Source organism: Phalacrocorax carbo, chromosome 8, assembly GCF_963921805.1.
Source record: "Phalacrocorax carbo chromosome 8, bPhaCar2.1, whole genome shotgun sequence".
NCBI lineage: Eukaryota > Metazoa > Chordata > Aves > Suliformes > Phalacrocoracidae > Phalacrocorax > Phalacrocorax carbo.
This window is the reverse complement of record NC_087520.1, coordinates 34,001,620-34,017,929: the sequence shown is the minus strand read 5'-3', so window position 1 is coordinate 34,017,929 and position 16,310 is coordinate 34,001,620. Positions and strand designations below refer to the sequence as shown.

General features: G+C 37.2%; 1 protein-coding gene across 4 annotated transcripts in view; it reads left to right on the top strand.

Annotated features, from left to right (window-relative positions):
• The window catches only part of LOC104050481 (neural-cadherin), a 66,724-nt gene that overhangs the window by 5,672 nt on the left and 44,742 nt on the right, over nucleotides 1-16,310 (top strand). For all 4 annotated transcript variants that reach the window (XR_010374275.1, XM_064459519.1, XM_064459518.1 and 1 more), the window contains exons 2-5: nucleotides 10,553-10,750; nucleotides 11,624-11,849; nucleotides 14,306-14,510; nucleotides 16,056-16,167. Coding sequence is in view for 3 of the 4 variants with exons in the window: in XM_064459519.1 (XP_064315589.1) it covers nucleotides 10,553-10,750; nucleotides 11,624-11,849; nucleotides 14,306-14,510; nucleotides 16,056-16,167 (741 nt within the window). In the remaining variant the exon portion in view is untranslated. The remainder of the gene's footprint in view (nucleotides 1-10,552; nucleotides 10,751-11,623; nucleotides 11,850-14,305; nucleotides 14,511-16,055; nucleotides 16,168-16,310) is intronic.

Here is a 16,310-nt window from a genome sequence, read left to right as displayed (position 1 = left end):
GAAGTGTTTTGGTGTAAATAGGGGACAAATTCAGTATTTTGAAGCCAGTTTCCTTCTGATGCACTTAATATACAGTATTTAATAATATTAATTGTTTCAAAAAACTCCACTTTTGTTTTTCCTTTTTCTGATAAAAGAGGTCATAATCTCTTAAATAGGAAATTTGATTGCCTAAGATGATTTATCTTATGCATATAAAACAATTTTACTTCTTTAAATGGGAGTTGCATATAAAAGTCAGTGTTAAGGAAGTGCCAGCTTTGGGATAAGGACAGTTGGAGGCGATAGAGCTGGAAGAGGGTTGAAACAGATAAGGGAGGCTTTGCCTATATGGCAGTTTACTCCTCAGCACAGTATGAAATAGAAACTGAGATGCATCAGTCTTTCTTCCCTGCTGCAATAAAATGTTTGTGAAGTCTCACAGCCTAGTGTCCTTTCTCCCTGTAATAACAGTGCACTCAGCAGATACCAGTTTATTGCTTTTTTGTAGCCCTAGTGACAAGAGTTCTGTGTGGTACAAGTAGGCTTCAGTTTACTGATGATGCGTATAAATGTTGATACATGATGTGCTGTGGTCAGGTTTCTTTTTTTAAGTTTTCTTTTTCTGGAAAATTAATAATGATTTCCTGTCTTTCATGTGTTTAGGTTTGCAGTCCAGATAAAGTTAGTTCAAAAGACTTTCTGTGCATAATGATACAAAGAAGTACGGCAGGCTGTGTTGGTGAGGCTACTGACTGTGGCGGCTTTTTTTTTTATTCTTTGCACATGATGGTCTACAGAGAAATAAATCACATTTTCCCCAAGAAATACAAAGGAAAATTTCAGGAGAGCTTCCCATCTCACAGTGGTATGGTAGCTGCTGCCTCCTTAGCTGACTTCTCTCCTTAAGATAATACTTTTTGGTAATCAGTAATCATTTATTAAGACACATGACTTGTTATTTAAGGATGTCTGTTGTGATTATTAATTCGTAGTCATGTATTTCACATCTGGGCAAGCTTGGTTTTTCTGTCTGCCGCTCTCAGCAGATGGATACCACACTGGGAAGTCCCTGATAACATGGTTATCACTTCACTCTCTTTCAATTGGTAATTTATATTAAGATCCACTCTGCCACAATCATTTAGCTCCTCTGATGCTTTCTTTACTGTTGTACTTCTGTTTTCTCATTTGTTTTAACTATTTTAAAAGTCAGATGAGGGTAAGGAACAGAGATGTGACAGACTGTCATTTTTCGATCTGCAAAAAAGGTAAGGCATATTAGGAGGAATTGTGGGCTGTCCATAGCTTGAGCCCATCAAAGTTCTCTCTTTAGAAGGTTTATGTTTTATGAATGAGCAAACTACTGCACTTAAAAGTAGCCCATCATATGCTTAATGAATTTTCAAAAATGACTGTAGAGAAATGTTCGTGCATAATTGTGGTGGTTTTTTCAAGGGTATACAGTAGGACTTGGTACAATAACCGGTAGTTTTTATCTCATGTTAGGGTATGAAAATGGGAACAGAGATTTCTCCTGATTGCATCTAGAGGCTTATGACATTAAGATTTTTATCTGGAAATGTATCTTCCCAAACTTTAAGTCAGTAGATATTTTACATGAAGACATATTATAAGAGTGAGGTGTTAAAAGAGTTCACTATGATATTTGCAAAGCCTTGTCAAAACGACCATATCCGCTCAACCAAACCCAAATTATTTTACTTGTAGTAACCCAAACAAATAACAAACCCCCTGAGTTTTCAAAAAACACTTGTTTGTTTAAGGTAGAAGTCTTAGAAGTTGGAGCAACTTCAAAAACAAAAATACTAACTTGAATACTTAATTTGCCGATAGATGTAGACCAGAATATAATCGTGATATTGACCTAAAGGATTGCAAGACTTTTGACACTCTCATAATCTCCTTTTAAAAATAAATTGAAATGACCTAAAAATGCCAGGAGCAACCTAGCTTCTCACCCATTATTGTTTACTCATAATAATATAATAACTCTTCCCCAGTACATTAAAGGATTGTATAATATTTGTCCACAGTTGTAGAGACATGTTCAGTCAAGTACATATTCTGTATTGTCAGATTTTTTAAACCAGAATGACTGGCATTATCAGTTTTATCAACTACACTGAAGCAGAGAAGCCTACATTTTTAATGAATATGAGGATTTTGTTTTCAAGTCTTCTCTTATTAAAGTATCCATTGGATTTTTGTGAGAAAAGACAGTCATATAATCCTAATGAAATCAGACATCTGAGAATACGTTGGATTTCAGATTGACAGCATCTTTTATAATTTGACATGGTGAAAAGCAATGGGTTTAGAGGCAACTCCAACCTACAGTATTTGAAATTGCAGTCGAACTGTTTCAGCATGTGTGATTTTTCAAGGCTTGTTTTAACCAGTGTAACATTCGAAAGTTGTTGTTAACTGGACAATTAAGTATTAAAGCCCTCTTCTCCTTCCTGCCACCCTTGGTGTAACAATATAGGTATGTGGGAAATATATTTTTGTCAGTTGCTCTATGAAATGGCAGGATTTATTAGTTTGCAGTATCTGCATGCAATCCAATGAGTCTTTATAACCCAACTTCAGTATTAGGTTGGACAGACTAGTTCATGTCACTTTACATTGAAACCTTTCCCTAGAATGGTGAACACCACAAAAGAGTGTTTTTCACATTCTTTCTGAAGAAGAAAGGGACCATTACCCGATCAAGATACTTGGTTGCTTCCTGTAATTCTCAGTATGTTCTTCAATTTTGATAAGTCTAACTTGGATTCACCTAGAGGTTCATGACTTTGAGAGGGCTTTCTGCTCCTTCTAAATACTAAGTCCTTCCATATGTCTTAAATTTGATGTGAAAAATTACGAATAATTTTACAAGATTGTGACACGTTTTATTTATTAGAAATTTTCCTAAGCTTTTTGGACAAAGTATGTAACCCAGTCTTCACAGTATAGGGGTATTAAGGTTTTTTCTGTTGTGTTTGGTTCTGGGTTTTTTTTGGTTGGGTGGGTTTTTTTTTAATTAGAAGTTTATTTTATTGTACAAATGTGGTTGTACAATATCTCACCAAAGGGTCAAATTTCTAACTTTGAATAGTTAATTTAAAATGTTATGTTTTCTCCTATATATTTAGCTCTGCCTTTATTAAAGCTTCTCTGTCTTAACAACTGTGCTTAATGAGGCACTGTCTTCCCTTTGATCATGGAGACTTGGAAAAAGGAATCTAGCAAGGGGACTGACAGCAGACACTGTCCTTGATCTGCACTGCTGTTTTCTGAAAGGCATTTGAATAACAGATTTTCATGCTTTTCTTGGAGAAGTGACTTCCTTTCAAAAAATTGAATTTTGTCTCATACTAGGGAGATTTTAGATATTGCACAAATCCTGTCTCTGTTATGGCGTGGACCTTGTGGACTTGAAGGAGTGTTATTGGATGTGCAGTAATTCTGATTTTACTGAATCAGTTTCCTCAGATAGCTGAGGTGGCCCGCATTTTTTGCATCTGTTGAAAGGTTAAACAGGTTGTCGTAGTTCAGCCTCAGTTGGCAATTAAACACCACGCAGCCGCTTGCTCACTCCCCCCACCCCTGTGGGATGGGGAAGAGAATCGGAAGAGCAAAAGAACTTGTGGTTTGAGATAAGCACAGTTTAATAATTACAATAAAATAAAAATTATGGTAATAATGACAATAATGTTAATATAACAAAATGGAAAAGGAAGGGAAAGGAAAAAAGGGAAAAAACCACAGAAACATGAACGATACAGCCGCTCACCACCTGCTGACCGACGCTGCCTGTCCCTGAGCCGCAATTGCTGCCAGTCCCCCCCAGCCAGCCCCTCCCAGGTAACATACTGGGCATGACGTTACATGATATGGAATATCCCTTTGGCCAGTTACAATCAGCTCTCTTAGCTGAGCCCCCTCCCCTCCCGGCTTCTTGTGCACCCGGCAGAGCATGGGAAGGTAGACATGTCCTTGACTAGTACAAGCACTACCCAGCAACAGCCCAAACACCTGTGTGTTATCTCAACATTGTTTTCATGCTAAGTCCAAAGCACAGCACTGTGCCAGCTAGCGTAAAGAAAATTAACTCTATCCCAGCTAAAACCACGACACAGGTGTAGCACTAAAATTAGTCTAACATAAAATGCTGAAAGTCTTAAAACCTAGGGATATTATGTAGATAAACTGTGACATTCTTTGATATGCTTCTGCTATGGAAGCCAAGAGTTGGATTATGTTGATGTAATTCTTACTCAGAGTATGTTGGTAGAGAACTGGTTTCATTAGCTCTATGGATCTAGAAATTTGCCTACAGGCATATCTAAAGAAAGATATTTGAGAGACTATTTTTTTTTGTACTCACTTATTGCTGCTTTTAAAAACCATTCTTGCTGTGGTTAAACTTCCCAGCAAGTCAGTTAATATTTTGCTTATGTTTTTCTTTTTTTTTTTTTTTTAAAGGGTGAAAATTGTGGGTCATGGCATATCATATATCTCCCATGAGCAGAAACTTGGGCCAGCTGGTGTGCTATGTTACCTAATGTGGTTTGAATTCCGAGTAAGGCAGTATAATAAATCCTTCTGTTTATCGGTTTTCAACCACAGATAGGCATGAAAAATAAGCAATTACAGATAGATACCTGTGATGAGGTTTCAGCAGTGGATTATGAAGATTGATTTTGGTGATAGGGAATGAATTTCATCGCTGCAGCTTTTATCAGTAATACTAAGTTAAAAGGAAGTATTTCGAACTGGAGGGAGTATCAGAGAAAAAGCAGACTGCAGTAGGAGCTTCCCTAAAAAGGATTTTTGATGATACACGAATTGACTCTAATAGGGAATTAAGCAGCTACAGTAGGAAAAACCTCCAGACTAGATTTTATAATTTTAATTTTTATATGAATTGAAAAGAGAGCTGTAGAGAGGGCTTAGTTTTGATATTGCAAAGGGCAAATACGTGGTGTTTGCAAAGATGCTGGAAAAGCAGTCTGCTCACAGAATCTGTTTTCCTTAGTTTCTGTAGTGAAGAAAAACAATAGAAAAATAATTAAAAAAGGAAAAAATGCTTTCTAATCAAATAAAAAGATGATTTTTCTAATATATTGCTTTCCATATTAAAAACTAGTATTTCTAAAAGTCATATAAGATGTTCCAGTGTTATGTTACTGTCATGTTTGTGCAGCAAGAGCCATCTTGAATTTTACATCTTCTTGCTCAGTATCTGAGACAGTGCAATTTAAATTTTTCTGTTGTCTGAAGGTAGGGAGGAGAATCTGTCAGTTGGAAAATCTACATGTGTGCCAGCACTGTAATTAGCAGAACTATTATTTTAGTAGGATTTTTTTGAATGGGTGACATTGCATAAGATATCTGCTGTGTGTCTGGCTTGAAAGTCAAGTATCTAGTGTATAATATTGAGGAAATTCTTATTGGTAGTGTGTTACAAAACAGTTTGAAAATATTTTTTGGATAATTAAGCCTGTGTTGGATTCCTGACTTAGAATCTCAGTAGTGGCTTGACTTACAGTGCTGAATATAGTTGCAGGTATCTCTATCTGTTGTTAGGGCCTGATATTTGGAACAGATAATTTAAGTAGAACCTCTCTGTGTGTTTGTAGGACTTTAACCGAAATCCATAGAGGATTACTAGTTTTAAGCTGTTTCTGCTAAGGTGTTGAGTGGAACTGTAACATATTATTTCTCCCATAATGTAGCTATATTACTGCACATGTACTACTTTTATACTACTAATAAGCTACTACTAATCATGCTATATGAATGCAGATACATAATAATGTACTACTAATATACCAATGTACATGTATAATTAATATATCTGCAAGATACCTATGTGGGTGTGTTTTGATGGAGGGATGTATTGAGACACCTTAACTATCAAGAAATATATGTTTCTAAAATTTCCTTCCTTCCACTGCCTTCAAGCACAAATAATTTTCTTAAATAGGGGAGAAAATACATGTTTTATACCTTACTAAAAATTAATTAAAGGCCCAGTTTAAGATCCATTCTGTAGGAAAACAACTGTTCTGTAGGAAAGCAGCTATGTCAGTTACAAAATATAAGAGACTGCCTTTTGTAATGTATATGTAATGATAATTAAATGAAAAACTTAAATATTTGCTGTTCTTGTTAGAATGTGGAGTTACATTTTTTTAAAAAAAATCACATTTGTGAACATATACTTTGAAATTCTTCATGTGTTGTTCTGCTAGACATACATGTACTACGCATTATTGTCCATGTCAGTCTCTTCATCACACTTGTCCTCTGGCAGATCCTTGTCTGATCATGTTTCATTGAACACCCCAATGTTGTTTCTGCAGGTTGTCAGGTCACATTTGTAGGTCTCTGTGCAGAGTAGTACAGTCCCGTTGGGTGTTTCTGTTACAGTTTTTGCTTTGACGTATGGTACGCAGTCAAGGAAAACTTAGTCATTTTCCTCCAGACTGCCTTTATCTGAAAGCAAATTCATGATGATTTATTTAGTATTTTTGCTTGTGAATCAGATTGCCTATGGTTGATGGAAGAAGATAACATACCAGTAAGATCTGTAAGGTCATATGCAGTGGTTATGTATACTGGTCAAGGGAGGTGCTCATGCCTGTCTCTTCATATATGTGCATTGCAGTTCCTGCTAACTATCCTAGCAAAATTCTTAAGAGTATTCAGATGTTTCAGAGGTAACCAACATATTGCTGAAAGCTTTGATCTTGCCAAGATGTCAAATGACATTAAGGTCTCTTAACTATTAAAACACAAGTACCTGGAGGAACATGTCCAAGTCCTTTTTAGTTTTTGATGAATAAAGTTTACTAGGGCATGTGAGGATTAATCTCAGTCCTGATGCAGTTTTCCACTGTTTCCTTAAAGAGGTATTTCTCAGTTATGCTGGTACTTAGTTTGTAATTATATTAATATTAAGTGAACTGACAATCCGTAAGTGGCAAGAGTGGAATTTGTATCCAGGCTTTTTACTTCTTGTTCAATAAAAATCAGTTATTCTTCAATTATTCAATCAGAATTCTTCAATCCAAATTCAACTATTTGGATAGAGGAATATGTGTGCGTTAAGAACTTAGTAGAACTTGAAACAGAATGAGTCCACAGGTTGATTAGGATATTGATTTCCAGACTCCAGAGAGACAAAAATCAGTAACCTTTCTACTCCTGACAGGGTTACCGAAGTGGCACTCAAATGCTTAATAGATCTTGCTGTTGTAGAGGCAGATGTTCAAAGGTGCTTAACTCAGTTTCTAATTTAGTGCTTCCTATTTTAAGCCTGCGGTATGCCCAGGCAAGCTAAGCTAATAGTGGGTAGTTACAAACTTGTGACAGCTTCCCCAAGACCTCCTCTTTTGAGAAGAGACTGGCAATTTTGACACTAACTTCTCCTGTTTGCACTTACTCTTTTTGGACAAGCTTTTAATTAAAATCTTTGGAGCATCAGAGGAGACACTGATCTCATTAGGCACTTCTCATTTAGAACTCGCCCTGTTGTGGGTCACCGTGGTGTATTTCAACCTCAGACTCAGACCAGCATCTAAGAAGTTCCCTCCTCTGCAGTTTCTTCAGGTGTCTTGGACTGTCCTGGGATTTTTGGAACACGCATTCTGACATGAAACACATTTGGTTCTATTTAGTTTGGTAGTAGGAAATAATATCCGTGTTGCTCCTTTTTACATCATGATTTTTGGATGCTTTTGTGATGCTCTTTCTGGCTAGTTTTGTGCTGTGCAGTTCAACAGCATCTGCAAGCAGAGGAGAAAGCATGCAGCTGCTTTCACAGAGCCTGTCTAAATGCTGAAGAGAATTATACCTGGGTGACTATGAGGACAGTGCAATAGCAGTGTGGGCTACTGTAGTCTCACCTCGGTGTCAGTCTTTTTTTGTAATGAAGCAATTTGAGTTCATTTTTGGAAACTTTGGCTTCACCTGCAATTTTATGAAGATCATTAGACTAGAGAAGCCAACTTGAGCATCCTTACACTAGGCCTCCCAACACTTCTGACTGCAGAAGTGCAATACATAACACACAATTTGTCTCAGAATCGAGATGGCTTTGTAAGACTTGGATGTACGTGGCAACTGATAATTTTTCCATGAAAATGTAAAATCGTGTTGTATGTATCCGTGTTCTTCAATGGTAAAAGGCATGTTTAAGGGTTTTTTTTTTCAGGAAACTGATTGCTTCTGTGATTTACTATTTGATAAATTAGAAGTTTGGTTTTGCTGTAGCCACTGTTTTCATATGTGCTATCTTAAGCTTATATTCCCTGGAACCTTAGTTCTGAGTACAGGATAAAATTACAAAGAAATTAATTTGGATTTGACAAGTTACTGTCAATACACTTTCTGTTGCTCTTTAGAGAAAGATAAAAAAGTGATGTATTTGCAGTTATAGTTCTAAAATTCAGATTAATACAGTTTTACAAGTTTAACTAAGGAGAGATGCTGTGATTATGTTGTGTGAATGCGGATTTTTCTAAGAGAATTTTCTGAATCAGAACAAAGTCCTCAGAGGTCATGATGGATTAAGTCTCAGGAATCTAAACTAAGAAACTTACATTTGACTTTGTTAATCACTGCACCAAGGAGTTTTCTTTACGACAATCCACTTACTGGTTGTTTATAGATTGCGGATTAGATACGCTGTACTAAATATGCCACTTGCTATCAGGCAGAGGTTAGTAATTATGAAAAGCTGAAGCTTGCAAGAGACTGATGTGAAAGATATGTTAGTACTGCTGTGGGAGCGAAGGGGTAACATCAGTAAATGCATACATCAGACAAAGTAACATATTTTAGTTGGAACATAGGTGTGTTTTGGAGAGGGATGTAATGCTGCAGTTAAGGAAGGGGAGAAGGAGAGAGAGTACAGCTGCTCAGCCTGAGTGGCACCCTCCTGGTGTGCCAGAGGAGCCTCCTGGTGTTCCTCTTTAGAAAGATAACCCTGTTTACAAGATCTAGGCAACACTTTGTTTAGAGTCTTAAACACTAAATTCTTCGGATTATTAATTAGATTTAAATTAAACCTGATAATTTTAGATGTTCCTCTTTGTACATTGTTTCAGTTCCTGTAAAGCTATTTTGAAAATAAATGTGTGTGTGTATAGATATGTTTTCATGTATGTATAAATAATAAATACACACTGAAATAAAGTATTAACACCATCAACTTTAAAAATTCTGACCTTACATCCACTATTAAACCTGTGGATAAATCGTGTTGTAAATGTAGACAGTTGTTTTTACCTGGACCTTTTACTTCCCCAGGCTTGTTAGCTGGGACATAGTGCTATGTCAATGCAGTTGTACTGCTTTCGGAGTCAGACAGGGTGTGCATACACCACTTTTCTGGAGCCAGAGGCATTAAATAAGGACTGCAGGAACACTCAAGTTGGCTTCGGTAGCAAAACATTTTAAAAGTTCAGTGCCTTTCCACTTGGAGCCATGCTGGCCAAAAGGCCCAAGTTACGTTTATACTACGCTCCCTAATGTTGCTGATAAATATTATCAGTTACAAAAAAAATACTTGTGTGTCACAGTGTTGTGTGATCCCAGCTAAGTTGCTTCAAAATCTGAGCTAGCTGTGTGTGATTGGAGGAAGCATTTTTTTTCAGTTGAAAGTATGTATAAATTTATTAAGGAGGAAATGGCTTTCTGTCTCCTGTATAAGTTTGCTTTCTTTGGAATGTGAAGATTTTAATCCTATCCTTTGGTCTTGTGTTCAGAAAATTTCTTCACCCAGGATATTTTCCCAATCTGTCCTCCTTTAACAGGAATGCTTAATTCCATTCCTGCAGATTTCAGAGCAGTTTCTTCAGTCTGACATTTTTTCCTTTCTGCTACCGTTTCAGCAATACCTGCCTGATATTTATTACTTGTTTAGGAGCTCTACTGTCTTTACTGCTTGATTTAATAATGGTAGAGGTATAAGAAATACTTTTCCTTAATTTTTAAGGATCTTCTGTTGTCAGTTTTTGGAGGATTGAGTAGTTCCATTCTGTGGTGGTTTGTTTTGGGGGTTTTGTTTGTTTTTTAACAGCATTTAATCTTTAACGGAAGTGAAAAACATTGGGATTTCAGTGAACTTCCGAACCAGGAAAATCACTAGTTAGGGTAGATGGGTTAGAATTTTTTGATGACAAATATTTAATTTTCAAAATTCAGTGTTGGTGTAATCATTGCATAAATAAAATACTTCTTGATTTTTTTAATCAAAAAAACTTTTCAGAAAATGTGTCCTTAAATTTTGAAAATTTAAGAATGTGTGATCTTTCCTAAAAATAAATATTAGTAGAGTGTAATATAGCCCTGGTCTTGCAGTTCAGCAGTACTTGTACTGGCTGTCCCCTCCCCTGCATTTGTGAGGGCAGAAGAGCCTTGAAAACCAAGTTTTTCTGGATTCTGTGCCAACAATATTGCAGACAACACATACTCAGGAATTGATACATGTTTCTCTTACTCTGAGTGCCATAAGTAGCTGTCTTACTGTTTTTAATTTTTCTGTGACCGTTAGGAAAGGATTGGTACTTGGTGCACTTGGCACTTACTGTGACAGATGTGAATGACAACGTACCTGAATGGGCCATGGAGCCCTTCCCGTTCTTGGCCGTGGTTTCCCCTGAAGCTGCAGGAGGTACTGAAGTATACAAGCTGTTTGCTGTGGATGCAGATGAAGGGATCCATGGAGCTGTAGAATATTTTCTCTTGGAAGGTAATTTTTAACCCCCTCATTCCCTGTGTATTAGGCTTCACTGCTGTGACTTTTTTGTCTTTTATCCTCAGTTTTGTTACTGAAAGATCTTCCCTTCCTCTGGCAAAAGGTTCATAAGCCTTCAGCTCTGTGTGTGAGAAAAATCAACTTTATTGAGGGTACAGACAGATCTGCCAGACCTGAAGCGTGTTCTTCTTGCGAAGTTGGGTTCCTGCCTGTATTGTCCCCCGGGGATGATGGGGGCTAGGAGGAATCGGTGATCCTCAGGGCTTTGGCAAGGGGGTGGCAATGGCAGCAGTAGTTGGCACCTCTCTGCTGGACTGCCTGTTTGAGACAGGGGAGTATGTGGAGCACAGTTTGTTGGGTGGAGAGGGTTAATATTCCTTCTGCCTTGTGGGAGTTTTGCTTCTGGTCCATTTCTAACAAATTTTTGAGGGTCTGGGTTGTGCCTTAGCTTTGTAAAGCTAGTACAGACTCATTAACAGTTTTCTTTGTGGGGGTCTAAAAGAAACTTTGGTCATAGTTCAAAACTGTGTAAGAAGGAGAGTAGAATTCACTGTTCTAAAGGTGAATTTGTTCCTCTTGGCCAGAACTCTAGCAGGGTATTTTCGAATAAGGGACATTTAGGGTCAAACAACAGCAAAGCATGGGAGGATAAAGAGGAGTGATAATTGTCCAGAGAAGTAAAATGCAACTTAGAAATTTAATCATGAATGTAATTACTGATTTCTAAGTGCTAAACAAACTTAAGAATTTTTGGGTGCATGCTGATTTTAAGACAACAACCAACTGGAGAATTGATACTGTATTTTCCTCTTTTAATAAAATAAAAATGTTCTTGCTGACAACAATTTGTGGATCTGTCCTTTTTAGGTGGTGAAGACAGATTTGAAGTTGAGAAGGACACTGGCTGGGTTAAAACGACAGGTTTGCCATTGGTGAGGGACAAGGAGTATTTACTGACTGTGCTTGCAGCAGATAAACTTGGAAGCAGAGGGTCTCCAGCCTCTGTCTCTGTAATTGCTGGATTTCGGCCACCACAGTTCACCAACCTATCATACTTTGTTTATGTTCCTGAAAGTATGCCGCAAGGAAAATGGTAAGTAACAGTTAAAAATAATGCAGTGAGATTGTGTTGCTAGTTTAATTTTTCTTTGATCTCCCCAAATCCTCAGTATTGTTTGTGAATCATAAATAGATACAGTGAGTAGTAATTCAGATATCTTAATAGAAGTGATCAAGATACAGTTTGATTGATGGATTTTTTTTTTTTTTTAGTCACCCTTTTATACAGAAATGCGGTATTGAGTAATCAGTTTCTTGCCTTTTAAAATGATATGGAAAGTATTAGCAGATGTTGACTGTGTCTTAATTTTCAAACAGATTGCAGAATACAAATTAGAACTGTTACACCATGAGAAAAGATATCCTGGTGTGAAAGAATATATTCATTTTGTGTCAAATATAGAGAATTGCCTTCTCCATCAAGTGAAAACCAGAAAAAACAAAAGACTCTCTTTGCTGTCTTCATCAATCATGGTGACAAACTGAGCAAGAATTGAGATACCACAAAACTTGCCATTTTATTTTTCCATCCTTTGTCTAACCATGTGGATCTAAATATCATAGAAAATATTAGTAATGTAGGTCCACCTGAATACTCAGTTCTGTCTGTCCCAGACTGTTTTGTTTTTAGGGCAAACACATCCTTTTCCAGTTGAATACTTTTGTGTCCAGTAAATGTCTTCCTTGTGTGGTCATTCAGCTGTTGTTATGTTGCCTGTAGTGTTCTATTTTACTGTTCAGTCTACAGCGTTCAGTTTTACAGTGTCTAAATAACCCAGGTGTGTTAAGATTAAAAAAAAAAAGCAACCCTTAATAGTAGACAACAAGGTTTTTCTTTAAAACTGCAATAAACTATAATAGCACAGGCATAAAAAAATGCAAGAACTGCAAAATGCTACAATACTTAACAGGTACCTGCCATCTTGGGTTCAGTAATGTTTAGGATTAAAAATAATGAAATTCTTTAACTATCTTTTATCACTATTTAAAATCAGGTTTGCACACCTAAGGTGATAATAGGTTAGTCAGCTTCTCAAGTTACTAGATAATGTCTGAAAGGAATGAAGTATTTAATGTGGTTATTACTATTATGTCAGAAGAGGTTCTAATATACACAATATGCACAGTGAAAGTGGTTTCCTGTTGCGTGTTGACCAGAAATAGTAATGAAAATCCATGTAGAATCCTAAAATTCTGATATTTAAATTGGACCAATTAGGCAAGTATGCAGGAGAACAGAGCTGCTGTCATGCACTGCATTTCTGGGTTTAGGATTTCACAATTGTAGGCTCATTTAAGACTGCTGCTGAGCAGAGGAGCGTTACCAAAGCTTTCTCTTCCTTTGGTCTGCCACTAGTACTAATACACTAGCTGCATAGGCAGGCTGATCTGATGAAAGACAAAGCCAAAAAAAGAAAACCAAGTTTTCAGTTGGGTTGTTAAATGTGCTCACAGCATAGCATTGTGATTTTTAGTTCTGACAGGAGAGGAGAGGTGGTGTGAACATGCAGCCAGAGTAGGGAGTTAGGAGGAGGGCAAAATAATTCCTGTTGGCAGGCATACGGTCGTGCACTGCCTGAAACTGACTGTGAGAACACACCATAGGAAAATACAGAAAAATACTACAGTGAGATAGTGACCTACAGCAACCTTTTCCATTGTTTCAGTAGCACACCTGAGGGAAGTGAGAAGACAGCAGCATGGAAGTACAATGGGGAAAGAGGTGTTTGGACAAACTGAGTTTTGTCTTTTTGGTTGTAGATGTCACTGGATCATACATGTTGGTGGGTTCTCCTGGGAGATGGAATTCTTTTTCCTTAGAATCCTGCATGATAAGGCAACAAACACTTGAGGAATTAGTATTCTGTTTTAAACCACTTAAAAACACTTTTTAAAGAATTTCTTCTTTTACTTCATACTGCAAGTGTTTTTCCCACTTGAAGACTTTAAATGCATTGGACTTCTTCAGTGGAAAAAAAATAGTGCCAGACAAGAGCTAAAAGCATATGTCCTGCATAACCTGTAACATGCATGCTGTTAGTGACTGGCTGTTATCCTTCTGCAGTTATCTGTTGAAACTTTAGGATGGTATGACTGCAGCAGCAGCAAACTTACCATGCTGTTATTAAAGCTAATCTTTTGCATCTTGCTTTATCTTTTAGTTTCCTGCCTGAAACTACCATAGAAGGAAGTTAGAGTAGGCAAATTCAGTTGTGGCAAAAATGAAATCCTCTGCTCCTGTGGTTTTTAATCCTTACTGAGTTCTCCTTCCAAGAATCCTATCTTTATCTGTTTAACCTCAAGATGGTAGACTACTGTATAACTAAATGTTTGGTGTTTAGGTACAGCTATCTCACTGACTTCGGTGAGTGTTGCTCTGATCAGACCTACAGGAATTGCATCATCATTTCTGATACATATAATTATTGTTATATCTTTCAGTATGTTGTATTATGTGCCTAAGAGTCCTTTTTTTTTTTTTAAATGCAGCTTTCTTACAGTCACTGCTATATCATATCAAAAGAAATCCCTGAGCTACAGTTTACTAACTAATCCTAGTGGTCTGTTCAGTATTGATGGGGCAACAGGAGATATCAGTTTAACTCGGAGTGTGGATTGTGAGGGTGACCAACACCAGTATCTTCTTTTGGTCAGAGCAGAGGAAAATGAGGAACAGTTCAGTAGTGCAGCTGAGGTAGGTGTTTGCTTCTGGCAGTCTGTGTGTACTTCCATTTTCCTTCACCCTTTCCAGATTTCTGTATGGATTCACTAGGGGCTTCCATTTCCTCAGCTCATGCTGTCTGTTCTGTTGTCCATTTTAAAAGTCTTTCTGTCTATGGGTAGAAGCTGAGGGCCGGTTTAGGGGCTTGTAAGAGTTTACTCTTGCAGATGCTGAAAAGGTTATTTCTGAGGGATCAATATGCCATCCCATCATAGGTCCTAGGCCTTATCTGGGAAGATATGGAAATGGATGCGGCTAAGCCAGATATGAGGTTTTGTCTTACTCTAAGCCTTCATAAAGTATGGTGTATATTGGAGATTATTCCAATTGAAAACAAAGGCAGAACAGAAAACAGTTTGTTTCATATGAAAAGCATGGTATGAACCTGTAAAGAGAGAAAGTAGTAAAAACTCAGATATTAAAAGGTGATGGCTCATGGTGTTTTAGAAAGCTGTTCAACAACAAAAATATTTCTAAATATAGTTATTAGTTACTTGAATTCAAGGATTCACTGAGCTAGGAAATGCATGCAATATAACAGTTTGACCCTGCTGCAGGAAATAAGATGTACACTATAGAGGGAACAGGAGGCAGAATTATTAGGAACAAGTATGAAGACATAGAAAGACAGTGAAACAGTGTCATTGTAACAAACACTGTCTGTAGCACATCAGAGAACGATAATTTCTGTTGACCCTTTTACGTACTACAAGATGAAGAGTGGTAGAATATGACTTGAAAGAGGATTATGAGATGATTTTACAAATATATTTAGCCTAAATGTAATTTAACTTGTACCTGCTTTACCTCAATAGTTAAGAGAGAGCAACTCCCAGTTAATATGAACCTATGAAAGGGTAGATGGAGTGTATGACTACCTGTTGAACTGTAATGCAGAGTATCTCAGCCAACATCAGACAGTCTGAAGTGTAACAGTATAAACTGCCATAAAGGCTAGTTTGCTTACTGTTTGGATTGTAAACAGTGCAACTGTGGACTCATATTTAACCTAGGGATAAAGATGTTAGAAGCAGGATTGTATTTCTTCCTTGTTTTACCATAATCAGTTCCATTTATGTCTGATTTATGCTTCTGTAATTGAATTCAGAACTGGGTCTTGAAGATTTATACTACTAAAATGTAATATGCTTGCCAGTAGAATTTTCAGTGTTACAAATCACGGAAGTGTTGGGAGATAAGGTAATGGAAAAAGGATCCTTGGAAAGCAGACAGTCCATTTTCTTTTAAATTAATAATAGGGAATAATCAATGGAGATGAAATGGAAACTGTTGCTGCAAGGGACCGGGACTTGGCAATTCCTAGTATTTTGGAATCTAACATTTCAGTGGTTCTACCAGGAAAAGAGCAATCTAAGAAAAATGGCTTGGTCTGTGTGCTATAGCTTCTGAAGGCCTCAAAGATGTTTTTGGGAAATTCTTCCATCTAACATTTATAGAGCAATGAAGTCATTGCCTTGATTCACTTTGCTGTTTAACATTCCTCTCTTCTCCATTAAGGTTCTGGTTGTAATCACAGATGTGAATGATTGTGCCCCTGAATTTCATCAGTTGATTTACAGCAAAGTTGGTGTTCCTGAAACAGTTACTAAGACAACTGCACTTCTACAAGGTTAGTACTTCTAAAACAATTTATTACATTCAGTATGAGTGGTTGCCCCCCGCATTAGAACTTGGTTCAGAAGGCAGAATTACCTGCCCCAACATGGGTAGTTGCAACTCTCTGAAGGCAAATGACACTTCGTAGAATTGGGT